Genomic DNA, 23578 nt, shown 5'->3' with positions numbered 1-23578 from the left:
CATTTTGATTTCATAGATAGTTAAGAGTAGAAGAAAGTAACTTCATGCATGTTATATTTGATGAATTAGACTAAATTCCAGAAGGAGATAAAGGGAAGAGTTTGAGAGGAGGTGATAATTATATGATATAAAACATTTCACTGAGCTGAAGAAAAACTGGAGTCTGCAAATTGAAAGGACTCTTTATTCTAGGAGGCACTGATGAGAAAACATGCACACCTAGTCATAGACTGCTAAAATTTCAGAACTCTAAGGATACAGAGAAAGCCTTATGAGCTTCCAGAGAGAAAGAACACTAATTTATAAAGGAAATGGGATCAGCCTGGGTTTAGGCTTTTCTTCTGCCAGGCTGGAAGCTAGAAGATGGAATGACACCTAAAAGGACTGCAAGCCCACAATTTTCTGTTGAGCTCTTACTCAGCTGTTAGGGTGAAAAAGAGGACCATGGATATGCAAGGATTTAGAAAATTTATTAATTTTAACTCTAGCAGGCAGCATCCATTAAGGAGATCAAACATACCAGTTATTTTTATAGAGAGAGTTTAATGTAAGAATTGTTAATGAGGCATTTAAGAGCTGAAAAGGCAAAAACAAACAAAAAGTAACTCTAAAGCAGTACTGTTTAACAGAAATATTATGTGAGCCATCATTGTAGTTAATTTTCTACTAGTTCTGTCACAAGTAAAAAAGGTAGAAATAATTCTATTTTTTCTCAGTATATCTAAAATAATAACATATAATGAGTATAAAATTTATTTTCATACCAAGTGTTCAAAATCCAGTGTATATTTTATGATTAAGCAAGTCTTGGATTGGACTAGCCACATTTCTGGGCTCAGTAGCTGCATGTGGCTAATGGGGACTGTATTGGACATTGCAGCTCCAAGGTATCTCAGATGTAGCACTGGGGGAGCAACGGGAAGAGGTAGTTGTTAAAACATTAAAGCTTGGAGGAGAGGCTCTGTGGGATGTAGCTCAGACTTCTGAGGAAGGGGCATTTCCTAGCTGGTAGACTGCTGTCATGGAGCTCTGAGGAGAGACCTGTGGGTCTGGGACTGAGATTTTCAAGAGTGTGCCAGTAGGTAGGGTCAGTGTCTCCAGAATGGGGTGCACTGGGCTGATTTTGCAAGCAGACTCAGCTCGAACAAAGTGCATACTCAACTGCTGCTGCTGCTGCAGGAGCAAGCGCTGCTGCTGCTGGGAAGCAGTGAGGCCCGAGTGATGCGATAGGAAGCAAACGGGAAACAGCTCCTTGTTCTTCCACCAGCCTTGCAGTTTCCCTCTGGCTTCCCTTGATGGGTCCTAGTAGGGACCCAGCTATGAAGCAGAAATGTGTTTAGAGACCTTGCCCTCCCTGCCAGCTCCACATCATGAAGCAGAGAGCAGAAGAGGGGTGAGAAGCTGAGAGTTGTAGCCAAATGTTGAACACAGTAGTCCATCTTAGGATAATACATAAAAAATAATTCTAACCAAATTAATTACAACAGAGACTTCCATGTAGGGGAAGATGGAGAGGAGGGGAAGCACTCCTGAGGATCAGTCTTTGCCTTGTGTACATAAATGATAGACCGGGATTGTCTCATAAAGTGCTAATAAAGATTCTCGAAATTGAAGAAAAATCCTTGAGGAAAAAAAGCTAAGAGTTTTATGTTTCAAAGTACTGAACTCTTAGCTCAGAATTGGGTTGGGGGAAAGTCAAAGCATTCAAACGATTTCATCTTACTGGATTTGCTGGAGTAGTGTTTGAGGAAATAGAACTGTGTTTTTAAACAACAGTAGAGAAAAGAGTATGAGACTTTTTGGTGGGAGTTGGGGGAGGGTATGGTAACTTGATACAACCAGGAAAATGAGGAAAAGGAAAAAAGTAAAATTAATATTAAACATGATATAAAATGGAAGAAATAAATTAAGTATATCAGTTGTACTGTTAATAATTGTGACTGGGCACAATTACCCATTTAAAGATCAAGGCTGCCACGTGCACAATAAGAGCTATGTATTTATATGAAATGCAGTTAAAACAAAGTAATTTGTTTTAACCTTAATAAAGGTTAAAAATTAATGGATTGGCAAAGTTGTGCCAAGCAGAAAGAAATATGAAAAAAGGTACAATCAAAGCTTATAAACACTAAACAGAATAAAGAAGCAAATTATGTAATGAGAACAAGCACAGTTTATAAAGACAGCAGCCATTAACCTTTATGCATCAATCAAATTAGCAGCTCAATGTATGAATCAAAAATGATTAGAAATTCAAAGTCTAGTTGATTTACAAAAATAATAAGGGACTTTGTATAATTATTTTTTCCTTAAAAATGTTTACTCTGGCTTCATGGAGGAGCATGCTAAGCTTTAACATTTAGCACATCTAGTATAAAAAGAGAGAATGAGTTAGGTTTTGTGTGTGTGTGTGTGTATATGTGTATGTGTGTGTCTGTGTAGGGGAGCAGAAAGGCCACTCACATCCACCTCTCTCAGCTCCACATCTGAGAAGCTAAATGCAGGTATAGGGTGAGAGGTTGCATTTTGGTTCAAGTTGGAAGGTCTTTTGAAATCAAAAAGAAGAGGAGAATTATTGATTGTTTTCCTCCATAGGGCTTACAATGGTAATGTCATCTCTTTGTCTGGCCTAAGGTTTCCCTAGCCTTATCAATGAACATAATTTCAAAATTCGAGTCCTGGCAAAAACGTGTCCCTTATGAAAAAGAAACGTAAATGCAAAACAATGTAAAAGAGTTGGTGTATGTTTTGTCTACAGAAGTATACTGAGATTCTCACATTATTTCATAGCTTACGGTCCTCTTTATGAGACCCCACCCATGTCTCTCAGGTCACAGAACCAGGATTATTGCCCTAGTTTCTGTCTTCAGGAGGAAGCCATTTCACATTGTCATCTGTCCAGGGCTCAAGCTGCCCATTTTGGATGGGGCCGCTGCTTGTAGGAGGAGTTGATAGTTGGCTCATGAAAGGGATTTGCCCAGAGATGTCTGCATTTGACCTCAGGTTCCTTTTTCTTCCAGCTGACTTCATGATTGTCTATCTCCAGCATCTTAGTAAATACATAACAGCAGTGCCCATTCCAGTGAAGGATGCTACAGGGGAGGATGCATGGGGAGGAGTATAGATACTTTCTAAACAATAGTAACAGGTCAAGCATGAGCATCCATAACTTCTGTAGAACAGGTTATTTATTTATTTTTTGAGATAGAGTTTTGCTCTTGTCTCCCAAGTTGAAGTGCAATGGCGCCATTTCCGCTCACTGCAACCTCCGCCTCCCGGGTTCAAGAGATTCTTCTGCCTCAGCCTCTCCAGTAGCTGGGATTACAGGCACCCACCACCACGCCTGGCTAATTTTTGTATTTTTAGTAGAGTTGGGGTTTCACCACATTGGCCATTAAGCCCTGTTGATAAGACACAGTTTAATGGTGGTGTCTTTACCTCCCCATTCCCACCATTATTCACTCGTATATTGAATATTATGACATTTGATGTGTACTTTATGATCGCGGTTTAAGATGCCTCTAAATATTCAGTTCAAGTTAGACAAAGAAGTGGCCATAGGTCATTTCAGTAGAGGAAGACAAGGATACTTTGTGGTGTTGTGTAATTTCCTCCTAGGTAGTTTTGGTTGTGAATTTCTGAGAGAGAGTGGGTGCAGGAGCCATGGATATAGTAACATTAACTTAAGAACTAAAATCAGAATACTTTTCAATATAAATGTATTTTTCAGTGCAGTAGGAGAAAATATTTAAGAAGAAGGTCCAAGAGCATCCAGGACAGGTGGTACTTGTTCCCAAATGAGAACTGAAATAGGGACTTTAGGTATAGAGTAATATACAATGTGTAAATGGGAGGCAATCATCTGGAAGCGGGAGGTGAAAGCTAGTTAGGATTATGGCTGTAGGTAATCCATAATTATAGTCCTAGGCTTTCAGTTATGGGCTGAGTTTTTTTTTTTTCTCTTGCATCATTTTGAAGCTATGCAGGCATATTTCCAGATTGCGACAAAATTTTATTGTGAATTAAAATAAAATCACCTTTTCTATGTTCCTGTGGAAAGGAAGGAAACCTTGACTTAAATTCTGAGTGCCATTTTCAATGCTATTTACACAGAAATGTAGATGACCGAAATAAATGTCCTCTTGGTTTTATTCAGAAACCAGGACTTAATGCTGGTTAAATACAGTCCTCCCTTGATATGCATGGAGGATTGGTTCCAGGATCCCTAAGGATTCCAAAACCCTCAGATGCTCAAGTTCCTTATATAAAATAGTATAGTACTTGCATATAACTGGTGTACTTCCTCCCATATACTTTACATCATCTCTAGATGTACTTACAATACAATGTAAGCACTATGTAAATAGTTGTTATACTGTATATTAAAAATTTGTATTTTTAAAAATTGTGTGTGTTTTTTTTTATTTTCTTAATTTTTTTAGAGACAGGGTTTCATTCTGTTGCCCAGGCTGGAGTGCAGTGGTGTGATCATAGCTCAGTGCAGCCTCCAAATCCTGCAGTCAAGTGATTCTCCTGCTGTAGCCTCCCTAGTAGCTGGGACTTACAAGCAGGTGCCACCACACCTGACTGATAAAAAAAATTTTTTTTGTTAGAGATGGGGGCTCACTATGTTGCCCAGGCTGGTTCTGAACTCCTGGCTTCAAGTGATCCTCCCACCTCATCCTCCTGAGCAGCTGGGATTACAGGTGTGAGCCACTGAGCCTGGCTTTTATTATTTATTTTTCCCTAAATATTTTTGATTCCCATTTGGTTAAATCTGTGGATGAGGAACCCATTTTATTTAATTTATTGCTAAATTACCATTATGTAAAATATATATTGCTAAATAATCATTATATAAAGAGTACCTATGTTCCATAATATTTATAAAAATATGCTCACACTCTGTATTCATTCTTTCAAAATATATTTTGAATGCTTACCAAGTGCCAAGTATTATTTCGTGTGGGGATTACAATGGTATATAAGACAAAGTTCTACCCCCATGCCACTTATTTTAATGGTATCTATATATTTGTGTGTGTGGGGGTGGGTGGGTGTGTTTATTTTCTGTAAGAATGCAGGCTCTGAAGTTGGGCTGAGTTTAATTCTGGCTATACCTCTCACTGGTTTTATTTTGGGTAAATTTGACTATGGGTAAGTTTCTTATGACCCTTGAATGACCTGAGCGTTAGGAACACTGATCCCTTGTGCAGTTGAAAACCTGTATATAACTTTTGGCTCCTTAAAAACTGAACTACTATTAGTCATCTATTGACCCAAAGCCTTACCAATAGCGGAGTAGATTAACACATATTTTGTATGTTATGTGTATTACATACTGTATTCTTACGATAAAGTAAGCTAGAGTATAGAAAATGTTAGTAAGAAAATCATAAGCAAGAAAAAATGTATTTATTATTTATTAAGTGTAAGTAGGTAATCTTAAAGGTCTTCATCCTCCTTGTCTTCAGGCTGGAGGGTTGGTTAATCTTGCTGTCTCCGGTGGTAGCGGCAGAAAAGATGAAAGGACAGGCAGACATATTATGGAAATGCCTTATAATTTCTGTCTGACTTTTTTTGCTTTTTTTAGTTTCTCTAAAAATGTTTCTACATGGTACCAATTCTCCTCCCACTGTTTGCTTTAGTTTCAGTGACTATATCTTAGATGGGTCCCTGTCATAAAATAAGTCATTTGTAGTCTTGGATAATCTGAACCCTTCTGCCAGATTGTCTAATGTCAGTTGTGTTCTGGCACTGCTCCTTCTACATCTTCTCATCGTCTGGCGCTGTTTCGAAAGCACTCATCACCATCATGTCGTCCATCTTCTGTTAATTCCTCTGGTGTGGTGTCTGTTAGTTCTGGAATTTCTCCAAGGTCCATCTTGAAACCCTTCATCTCCCACCTTTTTTGGTTATATTCACAATCTCTTTCATGATTTCCCTGGTTGACTCTGTTGTAAATCATGTGCAATATCTGGACACAGTTTCCTCCAGGAGGAGTTTGTTGTTTTGGGCTTGATGACTTTCATGGCTTTTTCTGTAACAACAGTGGCATCTTCAATGATGTAATCCTTTCAGACTTCATGATGTTCTCTCTGTCCGGGTTCTCTTCCATAGTGTTGACAGTCCTTTTCATAGATTATCATGTCTGATGTAGAAAGGTCCTTACGACCTCCTAACCTGTAGGCTGAAATAAAAACATTCTGTCGGGGGGTAAGTCACCACTTTGATGTGTTCAGTATTGAACTCATGGGGTTCTGGGTGGCTAGAGGCATTGTCCAATATCAGAAGAACTTTAAAGGGTAGTCCTTTACTGGCAAGGTATTTTCTGATTTCAGGGACAAATCATTGATGGAACCTATCCAGAAAATAGGTTCTTATTGTGTAGACCTTCTTGTACAACCAAAAGACTGGCAGCTGGTGTTTATCTTTTCCCTATGAGGGTCAGGGGTTAGCAGCATAGAGCTGCTGATAAGGACAATTGTGCCGTAAACTCAACTGCACTTGCACAAAACTAGTAGAGATAGCCTATCCCTTCCTATCTTAAATCTTGGTACTTGCTTCTCTTCTTTACTAATATATGTCTTTTATGCCATTTATTTTCTAGAACAGGGCACTTTTGTCTGCATTAAAAATCTGTTCAGGCAGTTATCCTTTCTTAATGATTTTCTTAATGGCATCTGGGAACTGGTTTGCTGTTTCTTGGTCAGCAGAAGCTGCTTCTCCTATTATCTTGACATTTTTAAGTAAAACCTCTTTCTCAAATTATCAAACCATCCTTTGCTGGTATTAAATTCGCCTTTAAGCTGTCACATAATGGAGACTTGACTTTTCCTCAAATTGCATTAGGGTCTATAGGTAAGCCTTTCTTAGCAATCCAGCACTCACATAAAAGTTGTATTTTCAATACAAGATTAAAAGGTATTTCTCAAAACGTGCAGGGTTTTTGCACCTGCTGGCATAGCTGCATTGAAGGCTTTATGAATTTTCTTTTCTTTTTCTACAACAGTCCTTATGCTGGATTCACTTATCTCAAAATGGCAGGAAACTGCAGCTGCAGACCTCAATCTGTGGTACTTACCAAGCAATTCAACTTTCTTTCCTCTAATGTCATGACTTTTCTCTGCTTCTTGGGAGCACTTCTAGCATCACTGGTGACACTTTGTATGGGTCCCATGATGTGATGCAAAGTTATGGTATTGCAATAAACACAATGAAAAATACATGAGAACCTCAAGAGATCACTTTTTACTGCAGCCTGCAATTTACTGGAGAGACTAACTGCTCACTTGATGATTAGCATCACATAGTGTGTTAAGCAGATACTTGTAACTCCTGAGCTCACCACAATAGCAACAGGAGGTGCCTACTGAATTATAGCAATACAGTATGTACTATAGTTAATTTTATGCAGTTATGACTTAATACTGCATCTTTACCTCTGTTTACATTTCTATCCACTGCAGATGGTGCCATGTACAGTCTGTGTGCATACATTTTGATAAATTTTCACTTTTTGTTTGAGATAGAGTCTCGCTCTGTCACCCAGGCTGGAGTGCAATGGCGTGATCTCAGCTCACTGCAACCTCCGCCTCCCGGGTTCAAGCACTTCTCCTTGCCTCAGCCTCCTGAGTGCTGGGATTACAGACGCTACCACCATGCCTGGCTAATTTTTTGTATTTTTAGTGGAGATGGGATTTCGCCATGTTGGCCAGGCTGGTCTCGAACTCCTGACCTCAGGTGATCCACCCGCCTTGCCTCCCAAAGTGCTGGGATTACAGGCATGAGCTGCCGCGCCTGGCCAATTTTAACTTTTTAATAATAGATTTGTATAGATTTTATGATAGCGAATGATAAAACTGACCAGAATCAACTATATTTTATGCATTCATGACATACTTTAAAAATTTATTTATATTTATAGATTTGTGGTTGATCTGTGAGTTTTATCAAATTGCTACAAGTCTTCAGAAAATGTTCAATATATTTATTGAAAAAAAATGCACATACGTGGTTCTACACGGTCCAAACGTGTGTTATTGAAGGTTCAGCTGTACTTATAAGTTCTGTAAGCCTCAATTTTACATAATTTCTCTGTGCCTCAGCTTTTCATCTGAAATATAATTGATTTAATAGGGTTGTTGTGAGGATTAAATGAGTTACACCCGTCAAATGCTTACAGTTGTACCTGGCACAAGTAAGCATAATAAATGCTAACACTTTTTCTGTCACACATGCAGATATATATGAATTTAGGCTGGGTGTGGTGGCTTTCGCCTGTAATCCTAGCACTCTGGGAGGCTGAGGTGGGTGGATCACCTGAGGTCAGGAGCTCAAGACCAGCCTGGCCAACATGGTGAAACCTTGTCTTTACTAAAAATACAGAGATTAGCCAGGCATGGTGGCACATGCCTGTATTCCCAGCTACTCGGGAGACTGAGGCAGGAGAATCGCTTGAATCCTGGAGGTGGAGGTTGCAGTGAGCCAAAGTCACACCACTGCACTCTAGCCTGGGTGACAGAGTGAGACTCCGTCTCAAAAAAAAGAAAATTTAAGATGCCATATTCATGTTTATGTATTTATTTTGGAATCTCAATCCACATATATTTTCTTCCAGGATTTGAAACGATTTGAGCTGAGAAGTATTAAGCTTCTCTGTTCCCTTATTTTTGTCAAGTCTTATTAATCAAAAACTGTATACTTGTTTTGTGATTATTTTTAATAGTCTAATAATTACTTCATTGAATTACCCAGCTCAGCTCTTCTGTTTAAAAATGGATGGTAAACAGTGTCTTGAATGCTGGTTTGGCAGGTTCTGACAAAATATGATGCATTAAAATATAATTCACTGGTAGCATTAAAATGACCTTTGAGGTTGTCGTCACTCATTTTTCCCTTTCAGTGTTTGAAACAGCCTTTCTGCATCAAGTGCATTGCAGTATCTCGTAGATATTGCCTGTGTATAATGGTCACGGTTCAACTTTAGATAAGTCATTTAGTCAAATCACTTTAGCAATCTCCGTTTCCCATTTATTCTTACCCATTACTGAAGTTCTTATCAACTTTCTCTCCATAGTGTAATGGCCTTATATATTAAATTATAAAGTAATTTGCTAAGCTAGAATTGTATAGAATTACTCATGTGTCAACCTGCATGAAGATAAATCTGAGTATTTGTGAATGGCCAAATGAGCAGTATCCAAATTCAGAAAAACATTTAGGGCCATTAAAAGCCAAACCACTTTGGGAAAGGGGTGGTAATAATTTAGACTCTGGCAAACTCTGACTTAGTGTAGTATAAACAAATTTTAAAAGAGCCTATTTTAAAATAACTGTGAATAATGTAAGATTTAAAAACTGTCCTTACATGACCACAGAGGTGAGTAGTATAATGGAAACTAATTCCTATAGGAAAGTTTACTCTTTAGGATGTTTAAGAAGCATGACTTTGGAAGTCAGATCACCATCTTTCACACCTCTGTTGTACTTCTCAGTTTTTCTCATGTTAAAAATGGAGATAGTAGTCAGCACTTTGGGAGGCTGAAGTGGGCAGATCACTTGAGCCCAGTTCAAGACCATGTGGACAACATGCTGAAACCTCATCTCCACAAAAAAAAAAAAAAAAAAAAAAAAAAACCCAAAAATCAGCCAGGCTTGGTGGCATGCAACTGTGGTCCCAACTGCATGGGAGGCTAAGGCGAGAGGATTGCTTGAGCCTGGGAGGCAGAGGTTGCAGTGAGCCGAGATCATGCCACTGCACTCCAGCCTGGGCAAGAGAGCAAGACCATGTTTCAAAAAAACAAAAAACAGAAAAACTAGAGCTAGTAATGCCTTCCTTATGGAGGTGAATGACGTTCAATATGTTAATGCCTTGCTAAAGTTATCTTTAAAATTCTCTTTCTACTTTCTTAAAAACTTGAGGTTCTTTAGAGTAAAGTCAAGCTGGCTAGCTTTTACCCTGGGACTGAAATATAGAGAACTAGATTTTATACCAGCTGTCCATGAAAGTTGAATGTTTTATAAGTAGTTAATTTTTTTCCCATTTAAAAGGACATGTAATAATATTCATTATAGGAGATTTGGCTGGCTTTTAGGAATTCATTTTGCTGGTGTACCTTAAGTCCCTCGCCTGATTGACAATATACTGAGGAAAAGAGCTAAGTTGCTAGGGCTTGAGGTCTAAGGGCAGTACTGACTGGTATTTGTTTCATTAAGCTTAGGCAAGCTATCCAGTTACTTAATGCAAACAAGAAAAGTTTACACTAAACTCCTACTTCTTTGCTTGAAACTCTAGAGAATTTAAATGAGGAGAGATATGTATTTAAAAGAAAGAAATTTAAATGAAACTTAAATCAGGGGCTTAATGTAGAATATATTAGAGCAGGAGATCTAAAATATTAAGTGGGAAATGCCAATAAATAAAAAAGGAATGTATTCTCTAAGATACTTGGCATGTTTAGTTTTGTTTTGAGATAATTCTTAAATCTTTGGAAACCCAAGTTAATAATGAGAGACTTATTTTATCTCCTGCCTTTACATATAAAGTCCTGCCTTCCCTTGGTCAGTGAGAGCCTCGGTCTTCTCTCCTTAGTGAAGTGTTCCCAAAACAACATGGCTTCTGATTTTATAGCTCCACTATCTGGGCAGTAGTTTTCAGAGAGGCCCAGATGGCAGGGCTGTCTCATTTGGTTCAAAAAGAGAAAAATTGGTTGACAACTCATCTACCTTTTGCAGATGGCCATTGAATAGTATAGCTCCATGCGATATTAAACCAAGGGGCCAGAGAGGAAGCTTTGAAAAGAATTGGGGGTTTCTGAAAACATAAGCAGTTTTTCTTTGCAAAGTGGTTTTGGCTCAGTAAAGAATTTACAGGAACCATTGAAAGAGGAAACTTAGAAGAAAATAATTGCCATGCAATATTTTGGAGGGGAGGGTTGGGAAATGGAGAATGGTACAATTTTAAAGTTTCAAATCTATTGCTTTTAAATGGGAAATGGTACAACTTAGAAGCTTCTCATCTTTGGGCACTGGTCAAAACTGAACCTCAGTCAGTATACCATTGAAACTCTGTCCTCCAAAAGAATCTGAAAGCAAGTAAGATTCTTTGCAGAGGTGATTTCAGGCCTCAGAGACCCTTCTAAGGGTGTCACAGGAATCTAACTGAAGGAAATCCTTTCTTGGTGCTTCTGGACCCAACTGATGTTTCCTCTGCCTAAGACACTTTCTCCTTCCCCATGTTGCTCAGTTAATGTCCTGTAGAGCTCAAGTTAAATATCAGTCCCACCTATGCAGTGTCATAGATACCTACCTAACTTTTTAAAAATAATGCATCTGTTATTTGTGATCATGGCTCTTGAAAGTAGGGACTGTGTCTCTTGCTCACTACTTCGTTCTCAGTAACCAGAGTAGTCCCTCTCACCTAGTAATTATATACTGAATAAATTTATGAATTCCAGTGTGTAGTTTTTGTTGAGTACTGTAGTGAGAAATCTCAGGATTACAGTAGAAGTATATGTGCCCATCGAGTAGAAATTATAACAGTATCAACCTGGGAGATAATATAATGCCCCTCTGTTTCATTTATCCCCTGTCATCACCTTTTTCAAGATTTTTTATGGAATGAGGAATAATATGTTTAGGGTATAGACTTTTTAGAATGTTTATATGCAAGGGACCATAAGATTATATAGTAGTTCAACCTTCAAATTTTAAACCTGAGGAAACTGAGGCTTATTAGATTGTACAGCTAAGTTGTTGATAGGAAATGAGAATTTGTTCAGAGTCCTACTGCCAAACTCCCTGATGACAAAAAATTTGGTTTCTTAAACAGTCACCGTACAGACCTTAAAAAAAGTTTTTAAAAAATTTATAGACATTCCTTTAAAAACATTTGAGAATTTGTGCAGTTCTATTTGTAAGGATGAATGAAAGTATAAGAATTTATTAAGAAAGGAAAATAATATTCTTTTTAGTCAGTTTGCACCACTGCCAATCCTCTTTCAATCCAGGTGTCAAATATAGTTAGGTATTGATGTTGGAGGGGCTCTGGACTGTTGTGGCACCTCCTGTTGTAGGCTATTTAATGTAGCCTGGGATTATATCACAGATGTGCCACATCTAACATGGTGGCTAGGCCCTTGGAGGATACAGTTTGTCTCGTTAGTTGTTTCTTATATACCATCGCCTTGCGTTCTTTTGCAGTTTGTTTTCCTTGTTTTGTTTGTGGTTAGAAATATGCTATTCATTCATTCATTCATTCATTCATTCACACATGCATACATCAACAACTTTTTCTTGCGTGTTTATTATGTGGCAGGCACTTTTATAAGTACGGGGGATATAGCAGTGAACAAAAATAGGGCAAATCCTTGTCCTTATGGAGCTATGGACAAGAGGGAAAGGAAGCAGCTTATGAAAGGGTCGAGCTGCTGGAGTTAGTAGAGTCAATTTGTGATCTTAGAAGTCCTTAGAGATCATAAAAATAAAGCAGAACTTATTGGTGAAAAATTGGAAAAGATGATGGAGACAACATTGTAGTTAGTGAATTTGGAGATTGTCTTCTTCATTTCGGAAAATCACTGCTTTCTCAGTATTCCTACCTGCATAGTGGGTACTGTTATTATTACTGCTACTTACCTAACATTTATTGAGTGTATATTATGTTATGGGCATTGTGCTAAGTGCCTTGTTTATATAGAACCCTGTAAGGTAGGTATTACACTATTTCATTTTACCCATGAGAATAACAGGACTCACCGGAGGTTAAATAAAGTACTTATTCAGATAGGAAGTATAGAGCCTTGATTTGGACCCAGAGTTTGCATATCTGTACCAGTCATGGCAAGCTAAATATGTTTATTTTTATTATCACGTTGAAGGCTTTTGTGCTCATGTTTTGCTTCTTTTTCATTAACTTGCCAAAATCCTTATGATCCTGTATTTCTTAAAGTTGAACCATGTAGAACTCCATATGTAATTAAAATCTAAGCCACACATAAGTAAACTAAAATGGAAAAAAAAAAGTAGTAATTGTTAAACAGTACTTTAAAATTAGATACACCAAATGTGGTAGATATGATAATTCAGTTGTACAGAATTCATTTTATGTTCATGAACTAATAATAGCATTTTAATAAACATTTTATATATGTTTGTAAAGTGCCTAGCACAGTGCTTAGTAGTTGATCCATAAATGATAGTAATTTTATTATTTTATTTTAGTTTCCACCTCACTGGTAAAAATAGGTAACGCTTTTTTACTTAGAGGTAAGATGTCCAAAAAATGCTTTAAATACAGTGTTGTAATCTGATATGATAACCTCAGCAGTTATTTGCACAATATTCTCGTGGGGAGCACTTCATTTTTGATGTTACTTTCATTTATCTCCAGGATTTATTTGAGTACAAGTGTATTTTGGTAATTAAGGGCTGTGGTCTTAAACTTTAGCATGCATCAGAATTCTGGAGGGCTTATGAAAAGACAGTTTGCTAGGCAGTATCCCTAGAGTTTCTGATTCAGCAAGTGTGGGGTGGTATCAGAGAAGCTGCATTTCTGATAGACTCCCAGTTGATGCTACTGCAGCTGGTTTGTGGACTGTAGTTTTAGAACTGCTGTTCTAGGAAGTGGTGTGACTTCTAATTATTGCTGTTCTCTTGCAATTACACATATCCAGTGGTGTTAATGTGTTGATATCATTGATGTTGCTGAATTTATTGTATGGTCCTTGTGAAATAATTTAGAGAAATTTGGTTTGTATGAGTGTCATTGTGCTTATTGCTTAGGAAGTTTCCCAAACGTTACTTTTGCATTAGAGAATTTCGAAATACAGATTTTAACTTGTTTCTAGTCCTCTTTTTTTATTTAAGACAGAAAACTACACAGCTTTGATTTTTAGGGGAAAAGAATGATAACTTTGGAATATATCTGACAAGGTGACTTTTTTTTTCTGTTGTAGTTGATTTCTGAGAATTCCAGAGTATCAGGATGATGTAGCAATTTAAAAATAGTAACACAAAATTTTATCTCTAATTTTTTTCAAAAATCTTTTTAAAACTAAAATTTGATAAGCTAGTACTGAGTAGAATTTGGTGCTCATCATTCACACGTATAAAGTAGATTTCACTCAGAATTTCACTTACACCAACATAATAATTTTACTTTTCCTTTTTAAAGCATAGCTGTACCTTCAGGGATATGATGGTATAGTAGGGTTATTCTCTCAAAGAAGAAAAGGCAGTCAGAAAATCTTTGTCCATGAGATTAGACTGAAATCTTCAGTGATTCAGTGATTACTGAATGCCTCTATGTGCCAGGCATTATGGCAAAAATCAGTGCCAAAGTAATTTATCTTTATCATGTACAATGAGGGGTTTTAGTGGGTTGTAACTTAATATGATCTAATTGTGTGATGAGGCTACTGACAAATCTAATGCAATCTTATGCTTCATTAATAGAATTAGTATTGTGTACAGATCCAGAGAAGTAAGATTCTCCTGTCTTAGTTTGCTAGAGCACGTCTGGAGGGTTAGGTTTAGTTTGGAGCTAACAGATAGATTGGAGTCATTCCAGAAGTGAGGAGCCCTGCAGTTGAAAGGTGTAGTCATATTTGCATATGAGGATTGTTGGAAAATAGGGGTAATATACTGGGAGGAAAGATGTCCTCGTTAGTTCCCTAATGTCTGGCTTCTCTGCTGTGCTGTAACATCCACAATGACAGTGACCTGTCCATCTTATCACTGTGTCCTCAATGCCTAGCACAGTGCCTGGTGTGCATTCAGTAAATGGGCGAGTTGAATAAGTTTGGACAAAGAGATGATGGTTACCTTCAAATATTTGTCATGTAGATGGCTTTTTATTTTTGAAACGGAGTCTCTTTTGCCCAGGCTAGAATGCAGTGGCATGATCTCAGCTCACTGCATCCTCTACCTCCCAGGCTCAAGCAGTTCTCCTGCCTCAGCCTCCCAGGTAGCTGGGATTACAGGCATGTACCACCACGCCCAGCAAAGTTTTGTATTTTTAGTAGAGACGAGGTTTCACCATGTTGGCCAGGCTGGTCTCGAACTCCTGACCTCAAGTGGTCCACTCGCCTTGGCCTCCCAAAGTGTTGGGATTACAGGCGTGAGCTGCCACCATGCCTGGCCTAGATGGTTTGTTAATTACTTAAATTTTCAGAGGCTAAATGGAAGCACCAGGGATGGAATTTTTTTGGTGGGCAGATTTTAATTTTACATAAGAAGAACTTTGTAAAACTTAGTTATATTTGGCAGCCAAATTAATAAGCTTCTTCATGTATTTGAATTTGGTTATTTTAAATGCTTGGGTGGAGGCTGCATGGGGATTTACTTCTATACCTGCTTTTTTGATAGATTATGGGCCAAGATGATTTCAGCTGTTGACCTTTTTGGCTATGTGTTTCTATTTTTCAATTATTTCATTTGATAGAAAATAATATCAACTAATAAAATATTTTTTCTAACTTAGACAATTCTTGTCATTTTAGACTAAAGCAAGCCAAAGAGCTGGACCGAGAGAGGGCTGCTGCCAATGAGCAGTTAACCAGAGCCATCCTTCGGGAGAGGATATCTAGCGAGGAGGAACGTGCTAAGGCAAAGCACCTGGTGAGTATTAAAAATGTAGGAGAAATTTTCTTGCCTACAACGAAATCTCTGATGTTTGGGAAGAGCTAAGTACTCTGTGCCAGCTTTTAGTGTTGATAATATTATTCATGTTCTCTTTGCTCAGATTTTGATTTTTGCCTGTTGTAAGTAGCTTACAGTTTAGGTTTAACCATCAAGGACTTTAAAGGCAGGTAACTGGAAGTATTGAAGACCAACATGCAGACATGTGTACATGTTTCACGCCTGAAGGTTTGTTGTCTGCTTTTTTTTCTTTTTCTTTCTTTCCTTTTTTTTTGAGACGGAGTCTTGCTCTGTCGCCTAGGCTAGTGTGCAGTGGTGCGATCTCAGCTCACTGCAACCTCCGCCTCTGGGGTTCAAGTGATTCTCCAGCCTCAGCCTCCCGAGTAGCTGAGATTATAGGCGTCTGCCATCGTGCCCAGCTAATTTTTGTATTTTTAGTAGAGACGGGGTTTCACTATCTTGGCCAGGCTGGTCTTGAACTCCTGACCACATGATCCACCCGCCTCGGCTTCCCAAACTGCTGGGATTACAGGTGTGAGCCACCGAGCCCGGCCTGTCTTCTTTTTTTCTCCTTTGCCTTTTTTGGTTTTGTTGTCTTTGAAACCTCAGGGGTCAGCAATCTAGGCTTCTTTCTCTCGCGGCTGGCAACCACCAGATATTAGTCTGGAAGACTCTGGCAAAGGTGAGTAAGGTTTGATCAATCACTCCCTGGGGTTTAGGGAAGAGAAAATGTAGAGCCAGGGCCTTGGGGAACAGTCTTTTCTAAGATAATTTTTTTTTAAAGAAAATATTTTTTAATCTTTTAAAAGATTACATAGACATGTTTTTGTTGTTGTTTGTTGTCTTTAAAAGTATTACTAACGGACAGAAGAAGGTTTAAAAGACACCCATCAATCTGTCTTTCTGTTATAACCATGGTTTACACCAGTGTGTGTTTTCCTTGAGATTATTTTTTTCTAGGCTTTTTAACATATTGAAGCATTTAGATAATGCTATAGATGGTGTTAAGCCTCATGAACATTTTCCTGTGCCACTGAACATTTTTCTGAATGTAGTTTTTAATGGCTGAATAATGTTCTGTCCTTTGTATTCAACATAATTTATTAAGCAATTTCTTATTGTTATTTGATAGATAAAAGTGGAGCTGCTCTGAGTGAAACCTAGAGTGTTGACTGCTTAGCCTCCACTTTGGCCTTCCTAGAAACCCAGATGTTACTCCTTGGAACCTTTAGTCCTCATTGGAGCACAGTTGGGAACTCACTGGACAGGGAAAATGGGACCGTGGAATGGAGAACTTTGAATGCAAGAGTGAGGGGGATTTTCCTAGTTCACTAGGCAATTGGGAAACACTAAAACTTTCTAAGAAGAAGGCCAATTTCTAGTCTCTCCCATTCTTTACCTTAGTCACTTCTCTGAAAGACCAACCCATGACCAGCTGCAAACAGAACATGAAAGGAAGTCCATGCCTAATGAGTCAGTTTCTTCAGTGACAAATCTGGGGTCCAGGTTGCATGGGCAAATAGTGAAGCCAGAATAGAAGTAGTAGACCAAGAAAGAAATGTCAGTGGACTGACTGGCAGCTGCCCTGAGAACAGTACATGTATTGAGTGGAACAAAGGGAATAAGAGAGGTGGAAGCAAAGTCAGTCATTGTGAAAGGGGAATAATTTCAGAATTAAAGACAGTAAGTTTTGAGTAACTCAACTGAAAATTAAATTTGTTGTATGTCTAAGCTGAAGGATTTTTTGAGGAAGCTGAAAAAATGTCAGGTCAGTGGGTTGAAAGGTCATTTCTATGTATATTAAAGTCTCCAAATTTGGAGGCTAAGGATGTAGTGGAGGAGGTTAATAGTGCTCATGTTTGAGGAAGGTACGAGAGCAAAACTCTTAGTTTCCAGCAGGCAGAAGAATACCTTGGTTGGCATTTCTCTTTGCCTCCCAGCTTTTACTCTTTTGAATCTTATCTTTGAAGCACTCTTTCTCTACCTCTTTTTGCCTGAATTTGGACATACTGTCTTATTCTCTTAGTTTATGGAGACCAGCAAGATTCAAAAACTCAAAAAACTCATTAAATATATACACACACTCAGCAAGACATAAAAAGAGATTTCACAAAAAAATGTGAAAGTATCGAAAGATTTGTTACTCAACATAACTAAAATATTAAGCAACATGTTTTGATTGGAATAGCATATCTGCAGTCTGTTCTATTTTACCTAATGAATCTTGTCTATTGTCTGTCTTTACTGCTTTGTGTAGCTGGTGAAGCATGAGACACTGGCCTCGTACATTCTGATTTGTAGATCTCTTTACAGATTCTGGTTGTGTGGTATAGATGACAAATTGTAGTACTCACAACTCCTGTATTTCAGCATCTGTTGTGATATTTGCCAAATACAGCCCTCAAAGCACTTAGGGAATAAAAGTGGAATTTATGCCATAGGATGACAGCTGATTGAGAGAGTCCCTTCCTTCCCAGAGTGTTGTCAGACATTTGCATGGTCTGCCATGGCCACAGCAACATGGCTGCCAGTGACATTTAGTTATTGGGCAATTCCCAATTTATTTACCAGATTTCTCCCTTTATTGTTGTTATTTGTTATTATGGAAGACATACATATTCATTGGATCAAGATTAGAAAATAAATACAAAGAGATACTAAAATCACTCAATGTACTACAATTCAGAGATAGTTACTGTTAACATTTTGGTTTATTGTGTTTATATTCCTTTTTACTTCCCACTAAGTTGGTATAAAACATTTGATTTTATGTGTATAACTGTATTTCTCCAAACATAGATAATAGTATACACTCTTTTGTATAACTGTTACAATAACCTTCACATTAAAACATTTAGGCCATGTGGTAAAAGTTTTTATACTGATAAATACGTTTTTGTGTGGTCACATTTTAATGGTTGTGTTTCACTGAGTTTTCCACTAATTACTAAATTAATACAAGAATATTATAGAACATTTGGAAAACAAAAAATTACAAAGAAAATCAGTATTATTATAATTCTGTCATCTGTCATTAATGTTTAGAGGTATAAAGTTCTTTCTGCCTTCCCCATATGTATATATTTTATACATGCTTTAGGGTCTCAGATTATGCATCCCACCACCCTCCAAACCAGTGCTGTGTGGTGTGGACAGTGACTGCAAGCCTGCTGTTGTATGTTAGTTCCTTGATCCCCAGCTGGAGAGGTGGGCATCTTCAGAACCCATAATTGATGTGAGAGTCGCCCCAGAAAGGTTAGCATTGCTCCTGCTGTGTGTGGAGGGCCCCTATTGCTGCCATTCTTAATTCTAATATGTGGGACTCTTTGAGTGATGGCCAAGCATTGCTTTGTTCCTCTTTATTTAGAACTCAAATGTTGCATTCTGCAGGAAAGTAAAGATTGTGTTTCACACATGTGAAGTAATTAAAAAGTTGTCTTTCAGGAGAGCGAGGGTGAAAGCACGGGAGCTGATGTGATGTTGGGACTGTGAAATAAAACGATTCCCACCCCTTACCCCACACCCCCCACATCTTTCTGGCTCACTAACAGCTGACATTTAGGTTTCTGTCTCCTTAGACGTGAGTCCAGGCTTTTTCTTCCCACAGTTGTTTTAGCAGCTAGCTTTATTGAAGCTCTTTGAAGGGCAAAGTCATGATGGCCCTGTTGTTGGTTTTAAAATAGGATCAGATCAAAACTTTCCCCTTTGGAAGAATTGCTTTAGCTGAGGAAGCTGTTAATCCCACTCTAGATTCTGGAAGAGTATACCAGCCCCTTCCTCTACTCAGCACTGAGTGATGCCAGCATTTTAATCAGTTGACTTTATCCAGAGGCTTTGGAAGAGGCAGTCTACTGATAATGATTTTACCTGCGTGAAAATGTTAAAAGCAACTCACATTCAAAATATGCTTCTTAGGAGCAGGAAAGCACCTCTGTAGAGAATGAAGACTGACTAGAAGGACAGGACCAGGGAATTTGTAAAGTTAATGCAACTTGATATGTGTATTGTAAAGATCTTATATATGTGATCTAATATTTGCTGTCATTAGATTCTTTTTTGAAATTGAAGAGTAGTGAGTTGGTTTTTTTGACTTTGCAGTTATATTTTCTTTTTAAAATGCCAGTTAAAATTTTGACTCACTCTTTTTTATGTCTTACTACAGTATGCTGGTTTAATGTTAGATTTTTTAAATTTTAATTATTTTTAAAAATTTAAGTAGAGACAGAGTCTTGCTATGGATCTTGAACTCCTGGCTCAAGTGATCCTTCTGCCTTGGTCTCCCAGAGTGTTGGGATTATAGACGTGAGCCACCATGCCCAGCCACATGTTTCTTGTTATCATCACAGAATTATGTAGTATTTTCTTTTCTTTTCTTTTCTTTTTTTTTTTTTTAATCTAAATGTTAAAAAGAAGTCTCAGTTTACTTACTTAAGGCAATATTTACTTCAATATTCTTCCATTACTCTTTGGACAGATGTTTTATTGAGTGCTTACTGTATGAAATGTACTATGTTGGGTACTAATGATCTATGAATAAAAGACAAAATCTTGTCCTTGAGGAATTAAAGGTGGAAGATACATTAAAAATAATGTTTAAAAATGCTAAGTCTGTTATAGAGCCATGCTACTTATAGTCTTGTGAGGATTCTCACTTTTGGGAAAGCCAGGACTTTGTCTTTCTTTTAACTAATTGCTATGTTTGCATTTATTTATTCAACACGTAATTGAGTGCCTAATATATGCCAGTGCTGAGCAAACAGTAAGCAGTCAATAAATATTTGTTGATTGAATAAATGACTAATTGCATCTACTGAAGCCCTGGAAATAGGAGGAGAGGAAATGGGGAAGAATAGAAAAGATTTTCTGGGGAAAGGACCCCTGAGCTGACTCCTGAAGTATGAGTAGGATTTGCTCCCAAGGTTGAGGAGTGGGATGAAACAGCCTCAGGTATTGCAGGCAAAAGCATGGAAACATGAGGATAGGGGGACACTACTAGAAGTTGCTGAGTGGGAATCCTTGTGGCAGTTAGAACATAGTCTATTCTTTAAGTGCATGTGTGTGTGTGCAGGGGGGTTCACGACTTAACCCTTGACTGGCCTGGCCCTAGGTCCTGTTTATAATTGGTACCTGATTGCCACAGAAAGCCGGCTTTGTCAGTCTTGTGGTCTCTATTTTAACGTTAATGCTGGTCAATGGTTGTGTCTAAACTGTAAAAGAGAGGGTGTATAAAGAGACATGTCCAACCTCCTATCCCTTTATGGTTGAGACCTCAGTTTTTAAGTTTCTTTGAGGTCCCCTTGGCCAAGAGGGGGTCCATTTAGTCAGTCATGGGGCTTAGGGTTTGATTTTTAGCTTACACTCTAATGAAGTATGAAGGGAAGAGCAGAGGAGGAAATGGCTGGAAGCCCAGAGACCAGTTAGAAAGCCCTGTGTTAATCCAGGTGAGAACAGGTGGTACCCAAATTAGGGCATGGTAGCAGGGATGCAGAGAAAAGAAGAGGAGTAGGAACTGTTTGGGAGGTAGTATTACTAGGATTTTAGGTTTGAAGGGTTGAGAGAAATGTCAAGCCTAACTACAAGCAAGGTTTCTAGTATCAGCAACTTCATATCATTTGAAATACAAAAATTAGCAATCAATGTAAAAAATGTCCTGGGCTAAGCATAGTGTGAAGTCTGACTTCAGTGTAGCATTGAGGAGGGTCCTGGCCTCAGATACTGCATCAGTTGTTTGTTCAGCTCTGGGCAAGAACATTAGTCAGATCATTAGGTATTTTTGTCCCTTTCTGCATTGTCCTTCATCATATATTTATTAAACACCTACTGTGTACTAGGTACTATTTGCCAGGGATGCAAAGATGAATTAGATCTGGTTGCTTTTCTTCAGAGTCTGCAGTTAAGTGTCAGGTTTGTGGGGAAGGTTATTCTTGCCTTGTGTATTTTGTCCCAACTTAAGCTATAATTTTTGAATTTGTAAAACCTTATACTGTTTAGAAAAAAAAAAACAGTAAAAAAAAAAAGGGTGGGTGAATGCATAAATTTAGTTTTTGCAAATTTAAGTGACTGTTTCTCCAAAATGTCACTTTTCATCCCCAGTTTGCCTTTTGTCTGAAATGCACCAGTGAAGCAATCAAGAAGAAGAATTGATTAATTTTGTGCTGTGTGCCTTTCAGTTCTGTATTTTGTTTGTGCTTCAAACTGTGACAGTTGAAATTTCATGGTAAAAAAGAAAACGGTTTTGAATTTGGGATATAGAGAAAAATGACTAAATTAAAGGAAGCAGATAAGAACACTACTGCTGTCCAAGTGAGGTTCTATCCAACGAGGAAAGGAAACAACTGGGGTTGTAATTTTGAAATGATCGACATGGTTCATACTCAAAAGTTCTGTGTAAGAGAAGAGTAAGAGTGATCACTTGGGGTTTTTAGTATCACTGAAATTAGCCAGGTGAACGAAATTGCAGTGTAGGCAGTGGTTTCCCGGGTTCTTTCATTGGGCATTTAAAGATAATTTTAAAAATAAATCTGTTGTTTTTGGGTGCAATTTAGACTTGGATTATAATCTCTGTTAAAACTCTCTCCAGTTATGTATGTTGTGTACTGGTTTTCTTGCCCTAGACACTAACCTCCAATTATTTGGATATGTGTAGAATATTAGTTTGCTTTGAATTCCAAAAATGAAGTTAATGAATTCGAGCTTTTGCTTTTGACAGCTATTGAAATATGGCATTTCCATGTTGTATTGGGAGGATTTGGGCCATTTAGGTGTTAGACGTTTTCCTCAGTGTTATTGGTGAGAATGGGCTCTGGAATCCATCTGCAAGTCCCGTTCTTTCTGACTCTTCTCTCTTAATAGCTTACCAGGAAATTCAAAGGGAAGTATCCCTCACGACAGGTGGGAGCCTCCTGTGCATTTGGATTTAGTAGTGTATTAGGGCTTCTGGAACAAAGTATCCAGATTCTGTTTTCTCCTTTGTGTTCTTTGTTATCACGTGTGGCCTCTACCTCCTGTATGTTATGGCAGCATTATTATTATCAGCTGGAATGCACACACAACCTTATGAAGAGACTGTGAACCAAATTTTCTGTGGAGTAGCAGGGCAGCTTTAGGTATGTTTGCTACTGCAGTGAAAAAGGAGAAACGTGTTTTGTTTCAGTTTGCCCACCAAGAATGAATAGGACTGCGATTACAGATTTAAAGTTTGCTTGTATCCTGAAAACTTGCCCAGATTAATATATTTCTGAAATGTACATTGTCAGACCCCCTTTCCTCATCTAGGTTGGCAGAAATGCCTAGGTTCTTTTTTTTTTTTTTTTTTTTTTGAGACAGGGTCTTACTTGTTGCCCAGGCTGGAGTGCAGTGCATGATCATGGCTCATTGCAGCCTTGACGTCCCAGGCTCAAGCGATCCTCCCACCTCAACCTCCTGAGTAGCTGGGACTGGAGGCACATTCCACCATGTCTGGCTAATTTTGTTTTATTTTATTTGTGTATGTATTTATTTAAGAAACAGGGTTTTGCCACGTTGCCCAGGCTGGTCTCAAACTCCTGTGCTCAGGAGATCCTCCCTCCTTCGCCTCCCAAAGTGCTGGGATTACAGGCATCAGCCACAGCACCCGACCAGAAATACCTAGGATCTTAACATCACCAAATAGCCTCTGAGAAGCTCAATGTTATGCTGACTAGATATTGAGGGACCTGGAGGTGGAGAGCAGTGGAGTGTTCTGGTCCTGGAGATCTCACTGCCAAGACTCGGGGGGCCTATCCAGTCAACGCGGTGTCGCCATTCTCCAAGGAACTGTGTCAGACTGGTGGCCTTTTTGGCAGTGATTAGAAAAGAAGACAGCACAGTTGAGTAGAATGCTATTGATGTTCTTGGCAACAATTAGTCATATTTAAGGACAGCTGGGGGAATAACTCTGCTTAGAATGTGTTCTCAT

At 38.3% G+C, this 23578-nt stretch overlaps 1 protein-coding gene across 3 annotated transcripts in view; it reads left to right on the top strand.

Moving 5' to 3' along the window:
- Positions 1-23578, top strand: part of CHCHD3 (coiled-coil-helix-coiled-coil-helix domain containing 3) — a 299985-nt gene that overhangs the window by 93146 nt on the left and 183261 nt on the right. For all 3 annotated transcript variants that reach the window (XM_054494780.2, XM_054494779.2, XM_063667850.1), the window contains exon 4: positions 15504-15621. In XM_054494780.2, coding sequence (XP_054350755.1) covers positions 15504-15621 — 118 coding nt within the window. The remainder of the gene's footprint in view (positions 1-15503; positions 15622-23578) is intronic.

This window comes from Pongo pygmaeus, chromosome 6 (genome assembly GCF_028885625.2).
Source record: "Pongo pygmaeus isolate AG05252 chromosome 6, NHGRI_mPonPyg2-v2.0_pri, whole genome shotgun sequence".
NCBI classification, from domain to species: Eukaryota; Metazoa; Chordata; class Mammalia; order Primates; family Hominidae; genus Pongo; species Pongo pygmaeus.
The sequence above is the reverse complement of the archived record's forward strand: the minus strand, read 5'-3'. Positions and strand labels throughout refer to the sequence as shown.